The sequence below is a fragment of the Capricornis sumatraensis genome, chromosome 10 (assembly GCF_032405125.1).
Source record: "Capricornis sumatraensis isolate serow.1 chromosome 10, serow.2, whole genome shotgun sequence".
Taxonomy (NCBI): domain Eukaryota; kingdom Metazoa; phylum Chordata; class Mammalia; order Artiodactyla; family Bovidae; genus Capricornis; species Capricornis sumatraensis.
Window position 1 is genome coordinate 102,635,856 of NC_091078.1, and position 23,342 is coordinate 102,659,197.

A 23,342-nucleotide genomic window follows, 5' to 3' on the forward strand; every position below is an offset into this window, starting at 1 on the left:
ACTCCCAACCTGTATTTCTGTATCCAGCAAAACTGTCCTTCAAAAGTAAAGAACAACTGACATATTCGGATCAATATGTACTTCAGAGAGAGTACTTCTCAGTCACCTTTTGCCTTTCAAGAAATAGAGATCCAGAGCTCGGAAGTGATGGAACTAGGAAGTGGATACATACTCAATTCCTTTTTTCCCCCCTTTTGCAAGTCAGTTTTTTGTTTTCTGTTTGTTTGTTTGTTTTTAAGTCAGTGTTAGACATTGCGCAGTTCTTACCCTTCACCGTAAAGCCGGAGTTGAGTGAGGAAAACTGGCACACTTGAGGTTGAACAGAAAGTTAGTGGGGGCCTTGGTATTCAAACTCAGCTCTGCCGAATTACTTCCTCCTATTAACTTTGCTGTCCGAATGACCGAGTTTGAGTCTACATAAAATGTTTTCCCTGGGCGGAGGGGAGAAGGACCGAATCGCAGAGCATGAAAACCTCTACGCTCCACGAGTTCCAAGGCTGTAGGCAGAGCCGCTGTCTCCCCGCCCACGCCGCCGCCCACTGAGGAGCGCCCCGCCAGCCAGGACTACAAGTCCCAAGCTGCTCCGCGGCGCGCGTGCTGCCCGCCGGGAGCGACCCTCCCTCTCCCGTGAGTCTGCGCGGGAAGTGGAAGCCGGCGCTGAGGCGAGGCGGCCGGCGGGGAGCGGGGGAGCTGTCGCCCGTGCTCGCTTCTCCGCGCTGCTGGACTCGTGGCCGGCAGTCCGGTCCCCACTCGCCGCCGCCATGCCCATGAAGGGCCGCTTCCCGATCCGCCGCACCCTGCAGTACCTCAGCCAGGGGGACGTGGTGTTCAAGGACTCGGTGAAGGTTATGACGGTGAACTACAACACGCACGGGGAGCTGGGAGAAGGCGCCAGGTCAGTCCGAGCCGCCGGCTCCCACCAGTCGCCTGCGAGCCCGCTGGAGACCTGGCGCCACTGTCCCCGCCCCACTGCGCGGACGGGCAGCTGCCCCAGGTCCCACAGCAGAAGGGGACCCTGGGCCGGGCTGGGAGAGGGGCGGAGTGGATGGCGCCCAGCCGGGGCCACCGAGCCGCTGGCGTCCCGGCTCTCCTTGCACTCGCGGGCTCCGGGCGAGTTGTTTTTCCTCAGTGTCCCGACTGGGGGGACACCTGTGTCCCAGGGCTGAGGTGGCGGTGCGCCGGGAGAGGTTACCGCCGCTGGCCTTGGTGGAGCCGGCGTGCAGCGCGGTGTCTGAACGCTCCGCGTGCGGTTCACCGCAGTGTGCCTCTCGGCTCAGGGATGAGGGAGCGCGAGACGGTAAGGGACCGGCTCGGCCAGGCACACCCTCCTGAAGGCTGGTGAGGGGCAGCTCCGAAAGCGCTTCCTTCCCCAAGGACTCATCACCGTTGGTTTTTTTAAATTAATTTTGGGCTGTGCTGTCTTCAGTTGCCGCGGGCGGCGGGCGGCGGGGGGCGGGGGAGGAGCTTTCTTTTGTTACCCGAGCAGGGGCTACTCTTTGCGCTGGCTTCTCTGGTTGTGGACCGCCGGCTGTGCGCGCCCGGGCTTAGACGCGCTGCAGCGTGTGGGATCTTTGTTCCCGACCAGGGATGGCGCCCGCGCCCCTTGCTCCACCACTGGACCACCAGGAACGTCCGGACTCATCACCCTTTAAATGAAGGGACTGTCCGTGTCAGCTCTGCAGCCGCCCGTTACCCACTTCGCCCCTGCACCCCCAGCTCCTTGATGCTCTTCAGCCCGCAGCAGAGTCGGGATTCATTGGAAGGAAAGCTTGCAAATGAAAGGTTTGAACTGGACCTTGAGGCAGCGACAGTGCCCTGGGCTTCTCAGGTGTTAGATATAAGTTTACCGAGTGCCTGTTCCTGCCGCCCCGCGATGTGCTGGGAATGTAATTCCTGATTTTCAGAAACTTTGGGCCTGGGTGTGTGAGATGGAATAGAGTGTGATTGGAGAGCAGCTCCCTGTCGAGGGTGGTCCCCCCCCACTCACTCCGGGGGGTTCTTCAGTGCAGGGCTGTTCAGGAGAGCCAGAAGCTACCCCCTAGCTGTGTTTGCCCCCTAGGAACTTGGACCTGCTTGTGTGGGGTCAGCTGGTATGAGGACTTCCTGGAAGACTCAGTCATAGGGCTGAATGGGCTCCAGGTCTCCTGCATAACTGACTTTGAATCCTTCCATCCACACCAGGAGTCCCAGAGCAGAGGCCAGACAGGTACAGTGAAGGCGGGACACGGTGTGGATGGACCTGCACTAAAATGAAATACTGCCCTTTCCCAGGGGGTCACTCACTGCTTGGCCACATGTTAGCTAGGTGGGCTCCATGGAGAATCCCTGACTTGTCAAGAAGCCTGAAATTCAGCATTTTGTGTAAGTCTCTGGTGTTTTAAATGGTCAGCTGGGGACTTTGGGGACTTCGTTTGTAGTCCAGTGGCTAAAACTGAGTACTCCCAATGAAGGGGGCCCAGAGTTCAATCCTTGGCCAGGGAACTAGATCCCGCTTGCTGCAGCTAAGACCCAGGGCAGCCAAATAATATGTGTATTTCTTTAAAAGACCATTCAGTCAGAATAGACCTGCGCATACTTGCATGCTCAAATATTTTAATACTTTTTAGGTAAACAGGAGCCAAAGAGCCTGTGTTCCTAGTGATAAAGGCTTGCCTTGTCTCACTGGTATTGAGGTTTTAGCCTGGCAGACTTGCTGTTTGCAGCCCCACTGGTCTTTGCCCTAGGCACTTCAGCTGTCCCTCCGTTCCAAGTGCCAGTGGCTGGCACAGCACCCCCCGGGCTAGTGAGTCTCAGGCTGTGCGCTGGGTGTGTGGGGAGCCGCCTTGCTCAGTGTCTGAACTGAGTTCCGCCTCACCTCTGCCAGGTGTTCTTGCCCTTATGATGCAACGGGAGTAGTAACAGCTGCTGGCGTTTATCAGGTTCTGTGTTCAGCCCTGTGCTGCAGGGTCCAGGTGAATTTGATAATGACTGGAGCCCAATGCTCACAGCCCTGAGTCTGTGGCTTACTGGTCATGTGACTAAGGACATTTTACTTTTCGGAGTTGTTTTTTTTTTTTTAAACATTTGTTTCTTTGGCTGCACTGGGTCTTAGTGGCAGTATGCAGGATCTTCGATCTTTGTTGCGGCATGTGGGATCTTTAGTTGGGGCGTGTGAACTTCCTGGTGGTCCAGTGGGTAAGACTCGGTGCTTCCAATGCAGGGTGCCTGGGTTGGATCCTTGACATGTTTTCTTAATGTAAAAACCCCCCCTCTGGGGTTGCTGCCAGCGTTTGAGTATAAGTGCCCAGGTGCGAACTGAAGGTACCTTTTGTTATTAACCTCCCCCCATGCTCCAGCGGAGAAGGCGATGGCACGCCACTCCAGTACTCTTGCCTGGAAAATCCCATGGACGGAGGAGCCTGGTGGGCTGCAGTCCATGGGGTCGCTAAGAGTCGGACACGGCTGAGCGACTTCACTTTCACTTTTCACTTTCATGCATTGGAAAAGGAAATGGCAACCCCCTCCAGTATTCTTGCCTGGAGAATCCCAGGGACAGAGGAGCCTGGTGGGCTGCCGTCTATGGAGTCGCACAGAGTTGGACACGACTGAAGCGACTTAGCAGCAGCAGCAGCAGCAGGCTCCAGCAGGAACTGTTACACAGCCCTGTTGAATGTTGTTCTACTAGTTCTAGGTGCGAGAAGCTCCTACACAGGTTTGCCCTGATTTTTTTGTAAACACTTTTGCTATGTGGCCATCTTCTGCTGTGGGGTGGGCATTGAGGTGAGGGGTCCTGAGTCCCGGAAAGTCCAGTCCTGTGAGCTGTGATGGTCTCCAAAGCCTATTATGCTAGTTAGCACTCTGCTTCCACTTCCTCCCAGAGGCAGCTACTTTTCAACTCTAACCGTTTGATTAGCGAAGTGTTTTACCGCCATATACATGCCATAGTTAGCTCCTTCTTACTTTCTTAGCTTTGGGCTTTATCGATTGACTTGCTACTTTAGAAGGCAAGGATTTAGCTCCCCCTGCAGCACTGCCATTCCCCACCCCAGCACGTGCATGTTGAGTGTGAGTTGGAAAAGACAGAGTGCTTCAGAAAGGAGTTTATTAAGAACAAAGAGCAGAGATAATGAGGACACTGCAGGCACAGAGGGCCGACCCCTGACCAACCAGGGCGAGCCAGTGCAGGGTTAGAAGCCAGTGCAGGGTTAGAAACCAGTTTTTATAGTCTCAAGACAAAGAAAATTCCTGCTGGAAGGGTGACATTAGGTGATTGGTTAGGCTGGGTATTTGTATCTAATGTGGGATCAGGGAGCTGGCCAGTTTAGATGGGTTGGGTGCTTATGGCGACGGTTGCTATGGGCTCAGTCAGTCCGGAGATGACCAGGGCCGCATCCGTGGCCTTGCTGTGGGACTGCACAGTGCTTACTGCTCGACAGCTCCCTCCGCCTCCCAACAGCCATTGAAGAATTTCGAGTCAACCAGTATTCACTGTTAAGTTACTGTGACTGTGAACACTAGACACAGTTGAGTCAGAGTATGGTGATTGTTTTTTATTTTTCTTTTGCAGTTCCTTGTTTCCATAGCTTTATTAATTGTCGTTGGTTTGGTTTTAACTTTGGATTCTGCACCAGTTTTGGATGTCTGCCCAAGCAGATGTCAGACAGTCAGGCTCTCTGTTGCTCCTGTCCTTTTCTTGAGCGTAGACTACAAGCTCCTGTATGGACTGCTTGTCCTGCCTCCACCGTGTTGACATAAACGCTGAGGCGCAGAGCAGTGACTTGCCCGGGCCGGACGGCTGGGACGTGGTAAAGCCAGGCAGGCGCTCTTCTCCTGTGTGCGGCTCACACCGGTCCATGCTCTGGTGTGGGGCAGGGCGGCAGCAGGAAGCAGAGGGTGCGTTGAAATTCGGGTCATTTGGGTTGCCTTTACTCAAGGGATGATTTGCAAAGGTGTGGCAAGAGTGGGAAAAGAAACCGCAAGGGATGATACGGACCAGGGTTCTTGACTTTCCCCAAGCCATAGAAGTTGACTAGAGGCCTGACAAGAGATTCAGGCATGGCTTTCCTGGGGCTCTTGTTCCGGCTGCAGGATGGAGCAAAATCAAGTAACAGGTTCCCCTGAGCTGTTTCCCTCTGTGGGGTGACGGTGGTGGTGTGTCCAGGGAGCACTATTTGGGGACTAGACAGGGGAAGAACCAGGCTGCCTCTGGCTTAACTGTTGATGAGAGCAGGGGTCACGTTGCTCCTGCCAAGGAGCCGTTCTGCTCGGATGTGTATTTGTGTCAGCCCCAGGGATGAAGCCTCTAACGTGCTTTCCTGTATTTATTTCTACTGAATTTTATTGGAGTGTAGCTGCTTCACAGTGTTGTTAGTTTCTGTGGTGCTGCATGGTGAGTCCGTCGGGCGTGTGTACTCATGTATCCCCTCCGTCTTAAGCCTCGCACCCAGCCCCGTGTCCCAGCCCTAGGTCACCCCAGCGCTCAGGGCTGAGCCCCTGTGTTACGCAGCAGCTTCCTGCTCGTCATGTTTCACCCGTGGCAGTGTATAAGGTCAGCGCTAGTCCTTCAGCTTGCCCCATCTCCTTCTCAGCGTGTGTCCACAAGTCCGCTCTCTACGTCTGAGCCTATATTCCGGCCCTGCAGTAGGTTCGTCAGTCCCATTTTTGTAGATTCCAAATATATACATTAATATATGCTATTTCTAACCTCACTCTGTGGAACAGGCTCTGGGTTAAACATTATTTCAGCTGACTCAAATTTGCTACTTTTTATGACTGAGTACTGTTACAGTGTATAAATGTACCACTTGTCTTTATCCATTCATCCCTCGTGGACATCCAGGTTGCTTCCATGTTCTGCTGCTGCTGCTAAGTCGCTTCAGTCGTGTCCGACTCTGTGCGACCCCATAGACGGCAGCCCACCAGGCTCCCCCATCCCCGGGATTCTCTAGGCAAGAACACTGGAGTGGGTTGCCATTTGCTTCTCCAATGCATGAAAGTGAAGTTGCTCAGCCGTGTCCGACTCTTAGCGACCCCATGGACTGCAGCCCACCAGGCTCCTGCGTCCATGGGATTTTCCAGGCAAGAGTACTGGAGTGGGGAGCCATTGTAAATAGTGCTGCAGTGAACATGGGGGTACCTGTGTCTTTTTTTAGAATTTATCTTATATTTTTGGCCACACGGAGTCTTTGTTGTGGTGTGTAGGCTTCATCCAGTTGGCAGTGAGTGGGGCCAGTCTTTGTTGCGCTGCGTGGACTTGTCATTTCGGTGGCGTCTCTTGTGGGGCAGAGGCTCCAGGCACACAGGCTCAGCAGCTGCGGCTCACTGCTCTACAGCCAGGGCTCAGTGGTGGTGGCTCATGGGCCTCGTTGCTCCAAATCATGTGGGCTCTTCCCCAGCCAGGGATCAAACCTGTGTCGCCTGCATTGGCAGGCGGTTTCTTATCCCCTGTACCACCAGGAAAGTTCCACGTGTGTCTTTTTGAATTATATTTTTGGCAGGGTATGTACCAAGTAGTGGGATTGCTGAAACATATGGTAATCTTAATTCTGTTGTCTTAAGACATCTTCTTAGACACTAATGATGTCGTTAGACACTGATGAAATCACTGCAGATGGTGACTACAGCCATGAATTTAAAGGTGCTTGCTCCTTGGAAGAAAAGCTATGACCAGCCTAGACAACATATTAAAAAGCACAGACATTATTTGCCAACAAAGGTCCATCTAGTCAAGGCTATGGTTTTCCAATAGTCATGTATGGATGGGAGAGTTGGACCATAAAGAAAGCTGAGTGCCACAGAATTGATGCTTTTGAACTGTGGTGTTGGGGAAGACTCTTGACAGTCCGTTGGACTGCAAGGAGATGCAACCAGTCTATCCTAAAGGAGATCAGTCCTGGGTGTTCATTGGAAGGACTGATGCTGAAGGTGAAACTCCAATACTTTGCCCACCTGATGCGAAGAGCTGACTTATTTGAAAAGACCCTGATGCTTGGAAAGATTAAGGGCAGGAGGAGAAGGCGACGACAGAGGGTGAGATGGTTGGAAGGCATCACCAACTCAATAGACATGAGTTTGAGCAAGCTCCGAGAGTTGGTGATGGACAGGGAGGCCTGGCGTGGTGCAGTCCATGGGGTCACAAAGAGTCAGACACGACTGAGCAACTGAACTGAAGGCATCGTCATACTCTTCACAGTGGCTGTACCGCTTTATATTCCCACCAACAGTGTAAGAGGGTACCCTTTTCTCCACTCTTAGCATTTATTGTTTGTAGATTTTTTTGAAGATGGCCGTTCTGACCTGTGTGATTTGAAGATGGGCATTCTTACCTGTGTGAGGTGATATACTTCGTTATAGTTTTGATTTGTATTTCTCTAATAATGAGTGGTGTTGAGCATCTTTTCATGTGTTTGATTATGATCTGTATGTCTTTTTTGGAGAGAAGTCTACATAAAGGTCTTCCAGCCATTATTTAATTGAATTGTTTGGTTTTTTTTTTGACATTGTGCTCTGTGAGCTGTTTGTATATTTTGAAAATTAACTTTTGTCACCTGCTTTGCAAATATTGTCTCACATTCTGCGGGTTGTCTTTCTGTTTTGTTTGTGGTTTCTTTTGCTTTGCAAAAGCTTTTACATTTAATTAGGTTCCGATTGTTTTTATATTCGTTATTTTAGAAGGTGGGTCAAAATTTTTTTATTTCCATTTTTAAAATAATTTTTCTTTGCATTTTAAAAATTTAATTTTAATTGGAGTATAGTTGTGTTACAATGTTGTGTTGGTTTCTGCACACAATGAGTCACCCATAAGTGTGTGTGTGTGTGTATATATATATATGTCACCCCCATCCCACCCCTCCAGGTCCCCAGAGGCACCCAGCCGAGTTCCCCGTGCTACACAGCAGCTTCACACTGCTGTACACATGATAGCATGTGTCCTTCTGTGCATCTTCCAGTTCGTCCCATCCTTTCCCTGCTGTGTCCGCAAGTCTCTTCTCCAAGTCTTCGTCCATGTTCCTGCTCTGCAGATGGGTTCAGCAGAACCCTTTTTCTGGATTCCATATATATGTGTTAATATATGATATTTGTTTTTCTCTTTCTGACTTACTTCACTCTGCATAAGAGGCTCTAGGTTCATCCACCTGCCTGAACCTAACTCAGCCTCTGTCCTTTTTATGGCTGAGTAATATTCCATTGTATATATGTACCACGACTTCTTTATCTGTTCACCTGTCCACAGACATCTAAGTTGCTTACGTGTCCTTGCTGTCACAAATAGTGCTACAGTGAATGTTGGGGTACATGTGCTTTTTAAATTATGGTTTTCTCAAGGTAGATGCCCAGTAGTGAGACTGCTGGGGATAGTATTTTTTTTTTTTAATTGGAGGATAATTGCTTTACAATGCTGTGTTGGTTTCTGCCATACATCAACATGAATCAGCCATAGGTATGCATACGTGCCCTCCCTCTCCAACCTCCTTGGCACCTCCCATGCCATCCCACCCCTCTAGGTTGTCAGAAAACAGCAGGCTGGTTTCCACGGCTCATATAGCAAATTCCCATGGCTATGTATTTTACTCGTGTATTTCAATTCTACTCTTTCAGTTCATCCCAGCCTCTCATTTCCCCACTGTGTCCAGAAGAATGTGCTCTATGTCTGCGTCTGTGTTACTGACCTGCTAATGGGTTCATATCTACCATTTTAAAAATCCATGCATGTGCATAAAGATATTTGTTTTCTGACATCACTTTGTTTAACAGGCTTTAGGATCACCGTCTTAATCCATTCATCTGTGGATGAGCATCTAGGTTGCTTCCACGTCCTGGCTATCGGAAATACTGCTGCAGTGAACTTTGGGGATACGTGTGTCTTTTTGAATTACGGTTTTCTCAGGGTCTGTGCCCTATAATGGGATTGTGTATAACATAGTAGTCTATCCCTACTTTTTAAAGGAATATCCATACTTTTGTCCATAGTGGCTGTATTAGTTTGCATTCCCACCAACAGTGCAAGAGGGTTCCCTTTTCTCCACACCCTCTCCAGCATTTATTCTTTGTAGAATTTTTGATGATGGCCGTTCTGACTTTGTGAGATGATATCTCATTGAAGTTTTCGTTTGAGTTTCTGTAATAATGAGCGATGTTGACCATCTTTTCTTGTGTTTGTTGCCCATCTGTATGTTTTCTTTGAAGAGTTCTCTGTTGATGTCTGCCCATTTTTTGATTGGATGTCTTTTTTGAAATTGAGCTCCTTGAGCTGTTTGTATTAATATATCCTGAAGATAAATAATCCTTTCTCAGTTACTGAATTTGCAAATATTGTCTGCCATTCTGATGGCTGTCTTTTCATTTCGTTTATGGTTTCTTTTGCTCTGCAAAAGCTTTTAAGTTTAATTAGGTCCCATTTGTATATTTTTGGATTTATATTCATTATTTAGAAGGTGCATTCAAAAATTTTATTTTTATTTTTAATCGAGCTACCAGGGAAGCCCTAATAATTTTTTAGGGGTATTTAATGTTGATGTTTAGTTAGAGTATAAGTGCTCTTCAATATTGTGTTGGTTTCTTCCATACCACAGTATGAATCAGGCATCAGTATACATGTATCCCCTTCCTGCTGAAACTCTGCCTGCCCTGCCCTCCTCATACCCGTCCAGTCTCTCTAGGGCGTCACAGAGCACCGGGCTGAGCTCCTTGTGTTATGCATTAGCTTCCCACTAGCTTGGTTGTTTTACACATGGTTTTATGTACATTTCTGTGCTGCTCTTTGAGTTTGTCCCACCCTTTCTTTCTCCAGCTGTGTCCACAAATCCATTCTTCACATCTGTGTCTGTATTCCTGCTCTGCAGATGGGTTCATCAGGACCATTTTTCTAGATTCGATACATGTGTGTCAATATACAGCATTTCATTTTCTCTTTCTGACTTGCTTCACTCTGCAAAACAGGCTCTGGGGTCACCCACCTGACTAAAACTGATTCAAATCCATTCCATTTCATTGCTGAGTAATACTCCATTCTGTATATTTAGCACGACTTCTTTATCCATTCATCTGTCAACAGACATCTAGGGTGCTTCCATGTCCTCAACACTGTACATGGTGCTGCAGTGAGCACTGGGGTACACGTGTTGTTTTGAATTACGGTTTTCAGACTGTACGCCCAGTAGTGGGATTACAGGGTCATACGGTATTTTTATCCCTAGGTTTTAGGGAATCTCCATACTGTTATCCTTAGTGACTGTTTCAGCCTACATTCCCATGAAGGGTGCAAGAGGGTTCCCGTCTCTCCACACTTTCTGCAGCTTTTATTGTTTGTAGAATTTTTGATGATGGCCAATCTAACCTTGTCAGGTGATACCTCATTGAAGTTTTCATTTGCATTTCTCTAATAATGGGTGATGTTGAGCATCACTTCATGTGTTTGTTGCCCATCAGTATATCTTCTTTGGGGGAATGTGTGTTTAGCTGTTCTGCTTGTTTTTTTTTTTTGAATGGAGTGGCTTTTTAAATTTTTTAAATTGAGCTCCATGAGCTGTTTGTGTATTTTGAAGGTTAAGCCTGTGTCAGTTGCTTAGTTTTCAAAGATTGTCTCCTATTCTGAGAGTTGTCTTTTTGTTTTGTTGTGATTTCCTTTGCTGAGCAAAAGCTTTTAAGATTAAATATGTCAATTATTTTTTAAGTATATTCATTATTTTAGAAGATGGATCCAAAATTGTTATTTTTTTTGTAATTTTTTCTCATTTTTTAATTGGGGTATAATTGCTGTACATGTTGTGTTGGTTTCTGCCATACAACAACATGAGTGAGCCCCAAATATACATATATCGCCCCCCGTCTGAATCTCCCCGTCCCCACCAGTCTAGATCGTGACAGCCCAGCAGGCTGAGCCTCCGGGGTTGTTCAGTAACTTCCCCCTACCTATGCTCTTTAACATGGTAATGTCTATGTTTCCTTGCTGTTCTCAATGTTTCCCGCCCTGTCCTTGCCCTGACGTGTCCAAAAGTCCATTCTCTGCCTTTGGGTCTGTGTTCCTGCCCTGCGTGTAAGTCCATCAGAGCCGTTTCCGTAGACTCCATATATATGCGGTAATATGTTGTTTTTCTGACTTCACTTTGTATAACAGGCTCTAGGTTCACCTGCCTCCCTGGAACTGACTCACGTTTTTCCCTTTATGACTGAGTAATATCCCATGGTGTGTATGTAGCACATCTTCTTTATCCGTCCATTTGTCCAGAGGTAACTAGTGTGCTTCCATGTCCTGGCTATTATAAATAGTGCTGCAGTGAACATCGAGGTACATGTGTCTTTTGAAAAGTGTTTTCTCAATTTTATGCTCAGTAGTTGTATTGCAGGCATAGCAGGTGGGTGATGTGGATCATCTTTCCATGTGTTGGTTGGTCATCTGTATGTCTTTGGAGAGCCGTTCATTAAATCTTCCCCCAACTTTGATTAGTTTGTCTTTTTTCTTGAAACTGAGCTCCATGAGCTGTTACTGTGTTTTGAAGATTAATCCTGTGTCAGTTAGCTTTCAAGTATTGTCTCCTGTTCTGAGGGTGGTCTTTTTGCTTGTGCTTTCCATTGCTGTGCAAGAGCTTTTAAGTTTAATTAGGTCCCATTTGTTTATTTCTGTTTTAATAGTCATTATTTAGAAGGTGCCTTCAAATTTTTTATTCCATTTTTATTAAACTTTTTTTTGTGGTATTTGAAGTTGATTTTTGATTGGAGCATGATGGCTTTGCAGTGTCATGTGGGGTTCTTCATGTGACAGCATGAACCGGTCATAAGCATAGACACATCCGTTCCCCCTTGTGCCTCTCTCCCTGCCGCCTCCCCCGGCCCGGTCTCTAAGCTGTCGCAGAGCGCAGGCTGAGCCCTCTGGTCTGCACCGTCTTCCTACGGGCTGTTTGGCACCTGCTGATGGGTGCACTTCTCTGCTGCTCTTTCAGTAGGTCCCACCCTTTCCTTCCCCCACTGTGTCCACAAATCCACCCTCTGCCTCTGCCTCCCTATTCCATTTTTCCAGACCCCATACATGTGCCTGGATATACAGTATTCGTTTTTCTCTTACTGACTTCCTGCACTCTCTATAAAAGGCTCTAGGTTCACCCGATACCTTAGCACCGACTAAAATTCGTTCCTTTTTATGGCTGAGTAATATTCCATTGGATATGTCTAGCACAACTTTATCCATTCATCCTTTGACAGACGTCTAGATTGCTTCCATGTCCAGCTATCGTAAATGGTGCTCCAAAGAACAACGGGCTCGTGTGTCGTTTTGAATTATGGTTTTGTCAGGGTATATGCCCAGTGGACTCGCTGGGTCATGTGGTATTTGTAATCCTCTTTTTCTTTAACGACTCTCCATACTTATCGCCATAGTGGGTGTATCACTTTACTTTTCCACCAGGAGTGCACCAGGGTTCCTTTTTCTACACACCGTCTCCAGCATTTACTGTTTGTAGAATTTTTGTTGATGGCCATTCTGACCTTGTATGGTAATAAGCTCACTGAAGTTTTCATTTGCATTTCTCTAATAATGACTAACGTTGAACGAGATTTCATGTGTTGGTTGCCCATCTGTATGTCTTTGGAGAGATGTCCATTTAGGTATTCTGCATGTGTTTTGAATGGATTTTTATTGTTTGTTGACATTGAGCTCTAGAAACTGTGTATTTTAGAAGGTAATCGGATGTCGGTTGCTTCCTTTAAAATATTGTATCTGATTCTGAGTGTGTTGTCTTTACCATTTTGTATGTAGCTTCCTTTGTTGGGCAAAACCTTTTAAGTTTAATTGGGTTCAAGTTTTTTATTTTTGGTTTTATTTTCATTATTTTAGAAAATGTGTCAAAACTTATTTTTTTATTATTCATAATTATTTCATTCTTTAACTGGAGTATGTTTGCTTTACAAGTATGTGTTGGTTTTTGCCATACAAAGTGTCAGTCAACCATATGTGTGCATAGACCCCCTCCATCCTGACCTCCGTCCCTCCAACCCCCACCCCTCTGGGTCATCACAGCTTACCAGGATAAGCTCCCTGTTACGCGTAACTGTGCATCACTATGCATTTTACACATGGTCATGTCTGTACTTCCATGCTGCTCTCTCAATTTGTCCCACCCAGTCTGTCCTCTGCGGAGTCCACAAGCCCTCCTCTACTTCCGGGTCTGTATTCCTGCCCTGAAAATAGGTTCATCAATACCAGTTTCCTAGATACCGTATAGACGCACCAAATACAATATTTGTTTTCCTGACTTCTTCACTCTGTCTGAGAGGCTCTAGGTTCAGCCACGTCCCTGGAACTGAATCAAATTCGTTCCTTATGGCTGAGTAATATCCCATGGTGGGCTTCCCTTGTGGCTCAGCTGGTGAAGAATCCGTCTGCAGTGCGGGAGACCAGGGTTCGGTCCCCGGGTTGGGAAGATCCCCTGGAGAAGGGAAAGGCTACCCACTCCAGTATTCTGGCCTGGAGAATTCAATGGACTGTATAGTCCATGGGGTCACAAAGAGTCGGACATGATTGAGTGACTTCCGCTTTCACTATCCCATGGTATGTGTATGTGTAGCACAACTTCTTTATCTGTTCATGTGTTGACATACATCTAGGTTGCTTCCATGTACTGTTTATTGGAAATAGTGCTCCATAGATAATTGGGATACAGGTGTCTTTCTGAATTATTGTTTTCTCAGGGTATATGCCCAGTAGTGGGATTACTCGGTCCTGTGGTAGTTTTATCCCTACCTGTTTTAAGGAGTGTCCATGCCATTGTTCATGATGGCTGTATCAGTTTACATTCTCACCCACAGTGCAAGGGTGTTCCTTTTCTCTGCACCCTCTCCAGCATTTATTCTTTGTCGAATTTTTGGTTGTGGCCTTTCTGACCCTATGAAGTGATACCTTATTGAGGTTTTCATTTGCATTTCTCTAATAGAGAGCGATGTTGGTCATATTTTCATGTTTGTTGGTTATCTGTATCTCTTCTTCAAAGAGGTGTCCATTTAGTCTTCCCCTGTTTTTTTGTATTAGATTGCCTTTTTTTCTTGAGCTGACTGTGGTCCGTCCACAGTCCGTGGGGTCACAAAGAGTTGGACGTGACTGAGCGACTAACACTACGTATGGTCATATGATGCCTAGTTTAACAGATCTCTGTACTGCTGTCCATAGTTGCTATATCAGTTTACATTCCCGGTAATAGTCCAAGAGGCACGCATTTCCCCACACCTTCTCCAATGTTTATTGATAGAATCTTTGATACTAGCCATTCTGACCCATGTGAGGTAGCACCTCATTGAGGTTCTCATTTGTATTTCTCTCTCAATCAGTGACGTTGATCGTATTTCCGTGTGTTTGCTGGCCAAGAGTATGTATTCTTTGGAGAGATGTCTATTTAGGTCTTCCAGGTATTTTTTGATCAGATTGCTTGTTATTTTTGAAGTTAAGCTCCATGAGCTTTTTGTATAACTTGGAGCGTAATTGTTCATCAGTTGCTGTTTTTGCAAACGTTGTCTCGCATTCTGTGGATTGTCTTTTCATTTTGTTTGTGGTTTCTTGGCGGCGCCAAAGCTTTTCAGTTTAAATATGTCCTAATTGTTTATTTTTGTTTTTGTATTCATTATTTTCAAAGGTGGATCAAGCTTTTATTTTTTAAATACTTTAGTTTTTAAAATCAAAATGTTTCTTCTTTCTCTGACCGTTTTTGTTAACTGCTTTGAGGTGTTGTGTTGGTTTCTGCCATGAAACAGTGAATCAGACAGAATTATACGTACATCCCTTCCCTCTTGAACGTCCCTCCAACCTGCCCCATCTGCCACTGCCCGCAGCCCGCCCCCCTGGGTCATCGCAGAATATAGGCTGACCTCCCTGTGCTGTGCAGGGCTTCCTACCAGCTGTCCATCTCACCACGGTAACATGTGTCTCAGTGCTCCTCTCTCAATTCCTCCCACCCTGTGCTTCCTGCGCTGTGTCTACAAGTCCATTCTTTACCTCAGGGTCTCATAATTCCCACCCTGCAGATGGGTTCATCGGTACCATTTTTCTGGATTCTGTACATATATATGTGTTAATATATGATACTTGTTTTTCTGACCTACTCTACTCTGTATCAGAGGCTCTAGGTTCATACACCTATCTAGAACTGACTCAGATTTGTTCCTTTTTATGGCTGACTAATATTCCTTTCTATATATGTACCACAACTTTTTAATCCATTCATCTGTTGACAGATATCTAGGTTGATTGCATATCCTATCATAAAAAGCAGAGTTGATAGCCAGGATAGTGACTGTCCATTGCGCTGAAATAGTGCAATGAACCCTGGAGTTTAAGAGTTTTTTTAAATTACTGGTTTCTAGGGTGTATGCTCAGTAGTGGGATTGATGGGGTATATGGCGTTTTTTTTCCTTTCCCTTGTTTTTTAAGTCTCCATACTGTTCTCTATTGTGGCCATATTAATTTGCATTTTCACCAGCGGTGCGAGAGGGTCCTCTCTCCTCCTCACCCTCTTCTGAACTTTCTATCTGTAGACTTCTTCTGATAATGGCCTTCCTGGCCCACGTGTGACTCTCCGTTGCTGTCCTCGTTGGCGTCTCCCTGACAGTGAGCGACGCGGGGCATCTTTTTACGTGTGTGTTGGCCATCTGTGTTCACAAAGGTGGATCCACAACTTTTATTTTAACTTTTTAATCAGTGGTTACCAATGACTTTTGATTGGAGGATAGTCCGTTACCATGCTGTGCTGTGTCTTCCATGCAGCAGCCCGACTCAGCTGTGAACATACACGTGTCATCTCTTTAATCTCTCTCCCCGCCCCCTGTCCAATCTGGAGTAGCCGTCATATGCTTACCTTTGAACTGTTCTAGCCAAAAAGGCACAAATTTTACCCAAAGGTTTAAAGAAGAAAAAAAAAAAGAGAACTACAACTCTCCTCCTAAGGAACCGAGGATGGGCCGGGACCAGGTTGGCTCTGGTTTTACTGTTGGCTGGACAGCAGGGGGTGGGGGGGCCACCCCCTCCCCGCTCCCAAGGAGCCATTGTGCTTGGATATGCAGTGTTGTTAATCTTGGGGTTAAAGTCTAACCTGTTTTTCTATTTTATTTTTATTGGAATAGAACTGCTTTGCCGAGTTGTTAGTTTCCGCTGTCCAGCATCGTGGCTCCTTTACGTGTGTGCATGTATCCTCTTCCTCTTGAGCCTGCCGCCCCCCGGATGTCACCTGTCTAGGTCCTCACAGAGCCCCCGCCTGTGCTGCCCAGCAGCTTCCCGCCGGTGAAGTGAGTGTGTCAGTGCTGGTCTCTCAGTTCATAGCCCTTCTCTTTCCACAAGGCCTTCTCTGTGTCTGTGTCTCTATTCACGCCCCGTGAGTAGGTGCACCGCACCATTTTTCTACAGTCTATGTGTGTTCGTATATGATACTTGTTTTTCTCCTTCTGACGTCCTTCAGTCTGTAAAACAAGCTCTAGGCTCGTCCGCCTCAGTTCAGCGGACCCAGATTCGTGCCTCTTCCCGGCTGAGTGATACGCCGTTGTGTGTATGTGTGATATCCTCTTGACCCATCCGTTCATCTGTCCGTAGACATCTGGGTTGCTTCCGTGGCCCAGCTATTATGAAGAGCGCTGCAGTGAACGTGGGGGCACAAGTGTCTGCTCTCGGTTTTGGTTTGTGTGATGTTTCGGCCTGTGCTGGGCTCTCGGGGCAGCGCCCGGGCTTCTCACTGCAGTGGCTGTCTTGTGGAGCGCAGGCTCTCGGGCTCAGGTCGGGAGTGTGGCACCAGCTGTGGATGCCCTGCAGCACGTGGGATCTTCTCAGATCAGGGATTGAACCTGTTTCCCTTGCATTAGCAGATGGATTCTTACCCACTGTACCTTCGGGGAAATCCCTCCATGTGTCTTCCTGAGTTATGGATTTCCCAGGGTATATGCCCAGAAGTCAGAGAAAGCAATGGCACCCCACTCCAGTACTCTTGCCTGGAGAATCCCAGGGACGGTGGAGCCTGGAAGGCTGCAGTCCATGGGGTCACTAAGAGTCGGACACGGCTGAGCGACTTCACTTTCACGCATTGGAGAAGGCAATGGCAACCCACTCCAGTGTTCTTGCCTGGAGAATCCCAGAGACGGGGGAGCCTGGTGGGCTGCCGTCTGTGGGGTCGCACAGAGTCGGACACGCCTGAAGCGCCTTAGCAGCAGCAGCATGCCCAGTAGTGGCATTGGGGTCATGTGGTATTTCCCTGTTTCGTTTTTTGAAGAACCTCCATCCGTTCTCTGTGGTGGCTGTACCAATTTATGTTTTCACCAGCAGTGTTAGAGGGTTCCCTTTTCTCTATACTCTCTCCTCCACTTATTGTTTGTGGATTTTTTGATGATGGCCTTTCTGACTGGTGTGACACGACACCTCATAGTTTCCATTTGCATTTCTCTAAGAATGAGCGATGCTGAGCAGCTTTCCACGTGTTTGTTGGTTATCTGTGTGTCTTCTTTGAGAGATGTCTGTTTTCAGTTCAGTTCAGTCGCTCAGTCGTGTCCAACCCTTTGCGACCCCAAGAATTGCAGCATGCCAGGCCTCCCTGTCCATCACCAACTCCCGGAGTTCACTCAGACTCACATCCATCGAGTCGGTGATGCCATCCAGCCATCTCATCCTCGATCGTCCCCTTCTCCTCCTGCCCCCAATCCCTCCCAGCATCAGAGTCTTTTCCAATGAGTCAGCTCTTTGCATGAGGTGGCCAAAGTACTGGAGTTTCAGCTTTAGCATCATTCCTTCCAAAGAAATCCCAGGGTTGATCTCCTTTAGAATGGACTGGTTGGATCTCCTTGCAGTCCAAGAGACTCTCAAGAGTCCTCTCCAACACCACAGTTCAAACGCATCAATTCTTCGGGGCTCAGCCTTCTTCACAGTCCAATTCTCACATCCATACATGACCACTGGAAAAACCATAGCCTTGACTAGATGGACCTTAGTTGGCAAAGTAATGTCTCTGCTTTTGAATATGCTATCTAGGTTGGTCATAACTTTCCTTCCAAGGAGTAAGCATCTTTTAATTTCATGGCTGCAGTCACCATCTGCAGTGATTTTGGAGCCCCAAAAAAATAAAGTCTGACACTGTTTCCACTGTTTCCCCATCTATTTCCCATGAAGTGATGGGACCAGATGCCATGATCTTCGTTTTCTGAATGTTGAGCTTTAAGCCAACTTTTTCACTCTCCTCTTTCACTTTCATCAAGAGGCTTTTTAGCTCCTCTTCACTTTCTGCCATAAGGGTGGTGTCATCTACATATCTGAGGTTATTGATATTTCTCCCGGCAGTCTTGGTTCCAGCTTGCATTTCTTCCAGCCCAGCGTGTCTCGGGATGCACTCTGCGTGTCTCTGCATGGTTTTGGATTGGTTATTCTTTGATGTTGAGCTTCATGCGCTGTTTGTATATTTTGTCAGTTGCTTTGTTTCAAATATCGTCTCTTATTTTGAGGGTGGTTTTTTCTTTTTGTTTGTGGTTGCCTTTGCTGTGCAGAATCTTTTTAAGTAAGTCCCATTTGTTTATTTTTTGTTTTTACGTTCGTTATTTTAGACAGTGTATCAAAATTTTTAATATTTATTTTGTAAGAATTTTTTTGCATTTTTAAAAGTTTTTTGCATTTTAGTGTTTGCTAATATTTTTATTTGGCGTATAACTGCTTTTCAATGTTGTGTTTCTGCTGTACAGCAGCGTGAGTCAGCAGTAAGTGCACACATAGTGAGCCCTCCTCTTGAGCCTCCCTCCCACCACGAACCTGCATGCCATCCTCCAGGCTTCACGGAGCAGCAGGCAAGCGCCCTGTGGTGTACGGTGCTTTCCCACTAGCTGTTTCTCAGGTGGCTGCATAGGCATTTCACTGTGGCTCTCAGTTCCATCCACCCTCTTCTTTCCCCTCTGTGTCCACAAGTCTGTTTTTTGCGTCTCTATTCCTGCCCTGCAAATAGGTTCATCAGTACCATTTTTCTAGATTCCATATGTATGCATTAATATACAATATTTAGTTTTTCTTTGACTTATTTCACTCTGTATAACAGACTCTAGATTCATCCACCTCACTTCAACTGACTCTAATTCATTCCTTTTTATGACCAAGTAATAATCCGTTACATATATGTACCACACCTTTTTCCATTCATCTGTTGATGGATATCTAGGTTGCGTCCATGTCTTGGCTATTTTAAATAGTGCTGCAATGAATATTGGGGTAGCTGTGTGTTTTTGAATTATGGTTTTCTCAGCATATATGCCCAGTATATTGCTGGGTCAAATGGTAGTTTTATCCCTAATTTTTTATTTTTTTTAGTTTTATTTATTTATTATTTATTATTATTTTTAAAATATAAATTTATTTATTTTAACTGGAGGCTAATTACTTTACAGTATTGTATTGGTTTTGCCATCCATCGACATGAATCCGCCATGGGTGTACAGAAATGAATCTCTATACTGTTCTCCACAGTGGCCGTATCAGTTTACATTCCCACCAACAGCGTAAGAGGGTTCCTTTTTCTCCACATCCTCTCCAGCATTTATTGTTTGTAGATTTTTTTTTGGATGATGGCCGTTTGATTATTGAGACATGATGCTTCATTGAAGTGAATTTCCCTAACAGTGAATGGTGTTGAGCATCTTTTCATGTGTCTGTTGGCGGTCTTTGTCTTCTTTGGAGAAATGTCTTTGTTTAGGTCTTCTGCTGATTTTTTTTTTTTTGGTGTGTGTGTGTCCCTAAATAATTTAATGTTGTAATAACAGGAAACAAACAACAGATTGGGCCTCTTTAGCAAAACACAACTGAAAAATGAAGATTGCCAGAAATTACCCACAGTGTAGTCTTCATAAAGTTTCAGAGGAAATTATCTGACAGAATTAAGTACAAAGTCAGTTATAAGGAATTTATCCTTTTGGTGGCTAATGTTGAAAATATTACATTAGCAGGCAACATAAGCTGGTAATACACAAGAAACTTTCTAAATTTTATGGATGTGGTTCTGCCCCTAAATCTGGGTGATGATGCCATATGTCTTATGAAGCTATATTATCTTTTAATTTTTAATTGGAGGATAATTTCTTTAGAATGTTGTGTTGGCTTCGGCCATGCAGCAGCGTGAATCAGCTGTGAGTATGCCTGCTCCCTCTGGACCCCCCTTTCACCAGCCCCCATCCCGCCGCGCTGGGTTTTCATGCAGCACTGGAGCGAGCTCATGTGTCACACGCAGCTCCCCGCTGGCTGTTTTCCACATGATACTGTGTTTCGGTGCTGCCCTCTCAGTTTATCCCAACCTCTCCTTCCCCAGCTGTGTCTCGAGGCTGTTGCCTATGTCTGCATCTCTATTCCTGTCCTGAAAATAGGCTCATCAGTACCATTTTTCTCGATTCCATTTATATACATCTATGTACGATATTTGTTTTTTCTCTTTTTGACTTACTTCACTCTGTATAAAAGCCTCTCGGTTCATCCACCTTAGTTCTACTGACTGGAATCCATTCCTTTTTATGACTGAGTAATATTCCATTTTAAATATGTACCGTCGCTTCCTCATTCTGTCGATGGACATCTAGGCATCTTGCATGTCCTGACTACTGTGAACAGTGCTGCAGTGAACATTTGGATATATATGTGTTCTTGAATTGTGATTTTCTCAGGGTATGTGCCCAGTAGTGGGTTGCTGGGTTACATGGGAATTTTACTCCTGGTTTTTTAAGAAATCTCCATACTGTTCTCCCTTGTGACTGTGTAATTTACCTCCCTACCAGCTGTGCAAGAGGATTCCCTCTTCTCCAAACTGTCGCCAGCATTTATTATTTGTAGGTTTTTTGATGGTGGCCACTCTGAATGGTTTGAGGTGATATTTCAATGTAGTTTTGATTTGCATTTCTCTAATAATGAGCGATGTTGAGCTTTTTTTCATGTGCTTGTTGACCAACCTGTATATCTTCTTTGGAGAAACGTCTGTTTAGGTCTTCTGCCTGTTTTTTGGTTGGGTTGTTTGCTTTTCTGATATTGAGCTGCACAAACTGCTTTTATATTTTGGAGATTAATTGTTTGTTAGTTGCTTCACTTGCAATTATATTCTTCCATTCTGAGGGTTGTCGTTTTGTTTTGCTCATGGTTTCTTATGCTGTGCAGAAAGCTTTACGTTTATTTAGGTCCCATTTGTTTATTTGGTTTTTATATTCACTATTTTACAAGTTTGATCAAAATTTTTTATTTTACTTTAACTTTTTAATTAATATACTATTTTCTTTTTTTTTTTTAAAATCTTAACTGTGGGGTGCCTTACTTGTAGCATATGAGATCTTTAGTTGTGACATTTGAAATCTCTTGTAGTTGGAGCATGGAAACCCTTAGTTCCACCGTGTTGGATCCAGTTTCCTGACCAGGGAGTGAACCTGGGCCCCCGGCCTTGGAGTGTTGTAGGGAACAAGGTATAAAGAAGGTTGAGAAGTGCTTGCAAACGAGACTCTCAACCAGGGCTGAACATTCTTGCAAATGAGATGTTCTGCCCAGTGTAGGGAACTAGGTTTAAGGAAGGTTGAGAAGTGCTTGCAAACGAGACTCTCAACCAGGGCTGAACATTCTTGCAAACGAGATGTTCAGCTAAAAATCCTGTTTGTTCCCGTGGGAAAAGAACATTTCTTGCACACAAGAATGTTTCTCTGATTCCTCAAAAGGAACAGACCCTGGGACAAAACGGATTCTAAGTTGATAAGGAAGTTCCCCAGAACAAAGTCTTAGCTGCAGTAAATAAGTCAAGGTAAAGGTTATCTCGCCCCGCGCCTGCGCACTGTATAGTCTCTGAATCCTAGTGCTTGACAGCTTGCCCTGTAGGTTGTTGTGCAAGGGATATAAAATAAAGCAGCTGTAAGAAGCAAGTGTTAAAATATAAAGATTTAAACCACTCTGCAGTGTTGGTGTTTCATTCCGTCGCCGGCATCTGGCGCCCAACGTGGGGCACGACGTAACCGAAAGGGTAAGCATCCCGGGGCAAAAGGCTGAAAGGGGGACTTTCGGAAAATAGAAAAAAAATAAAAATAAAAATCCGAAAGGGTAAACACCCCGGAGCAAAAGGCTGAAAGGGGGACTTTCGAGAAAAAGAGAAAAGAATAAAAATCCGAAAGGGTAAACACCCCGGAGCAAAAGGCTGAAAGGGGGACTTTCAAAAAAAAGAAAAAAGAATAAAAATCCGAAAGGGAGAGCACCCCGGAGCGAAATGCTGAAAGGGGGACTTTCGAGAAAATAAAAAAAATAAGAGAAAAAGAACAGAAAAAAGAGAAAAGAAAAAGAAAAAACTATGGGAAATTCCCCATCTTTAAAGTCACAATATATGGAGCTAGTTAAGGGGCTCCTGCATTCTATAGGAATTAAAACGTCTACTCGCCGCTTGAGTGAGTTATTCTGTCTTATAGAGCAGCATTGCTATTGGTTTCAATATCAAACAGAAGTACAGCTGAATTTGAAGGAATGGAAAGTGGTGCAGAAAGAGTTAAGAAGGCAGCATCAAAAAGGAAATGTGATTCCTTTAAGGCTGTGGACTCTATGTAGCGCGATAACACAGGCTTTAAAATTAATGGCTGCTGACAGTGAGGCCGCCTCATGTTATCTTGAGGAGGGGGCTTTACCTCGGCCTCCGCCCAAACCTCCGGATGATAGTAAAGATTCATCCACTGAGTCAAATAGAGATGTGAGTTCTGGGGAGGATTCAGATTCTGTAGAGGCAATGACTACTGCCTTTCGGAAGGTTTTATTAAATAAAAAACAAACTTCCAAGGCTGTTAACCCTTCTGCACCACCTTACGCATCCCTATTTCCAGTAGCTGCCAACAAGGCTGAGGTAGGGAGAGAGAGTCAATGGTTTTAGAAGTACGGGAAAAAGTATATTTTAGAAAATGCTTATTAATGACTCTCGTCCTTTAATGTCACTGATATTGAAGGTAAACAGTTTAAAGGATTAGTGGATACAGGAGCAGATGTTTCGGTTATTTCTCTCCAGCAGTGGCCTAATGACTGGAAAAAAGAAAAAATTCCTCTTGTTTGAAAGGCTTAGGATCAATAGCAGATGTGTGGAGAAGCCCTCAACCGTTGTCATGCCAATTGTCTAATGGAAAAAAAATATTTATTTCTTTTTACATTGTTAATATACCTATTAATATCTGGGGAAGAGATCTTTTATTTTCTTTAGGAACAACGCTCGCCATCTCGTCGGAAAACTTGTAGCCACTGCTCAGATTCCTCGAGCTCTCCCATTGAAATGGTTAACTGATGTCCCTAAATGGGTTGAGCAGTGGCCGCTTCCAAAAGTGAAGCTCGAGGCTTTAGAACAATTAGTAAAAGAACAGCTTCAGTCTGGCCATATTGAATCTTC

At 45.6% G+C, this 23,342-nt stretch overlaps 1 protein-coding gene across 1 annotated transcript in view; it reads left to right on the top strand.

Moving 5' to 3' along the window:
* Window positions 1–649: 649 nt before the first annotated feature.
* Window positions 650–23,342, top strand: part of MRPS25 (mitochondrial ribosomal protein S25) — a 51,951-nt gene continuing 29,258 nt past the window's right edge. The window contains exon 1 of the mRNA XM_068982801.1: window positions 650–895. Within this exon, the coding sequence (XP_068838902.1) occupies window positions 762–895 (134 nt within the window). The 5' untranslated portion in view covers window positions 650–761. The remainder of the gene's footprint in view (window positions 896–23,342) is intronic.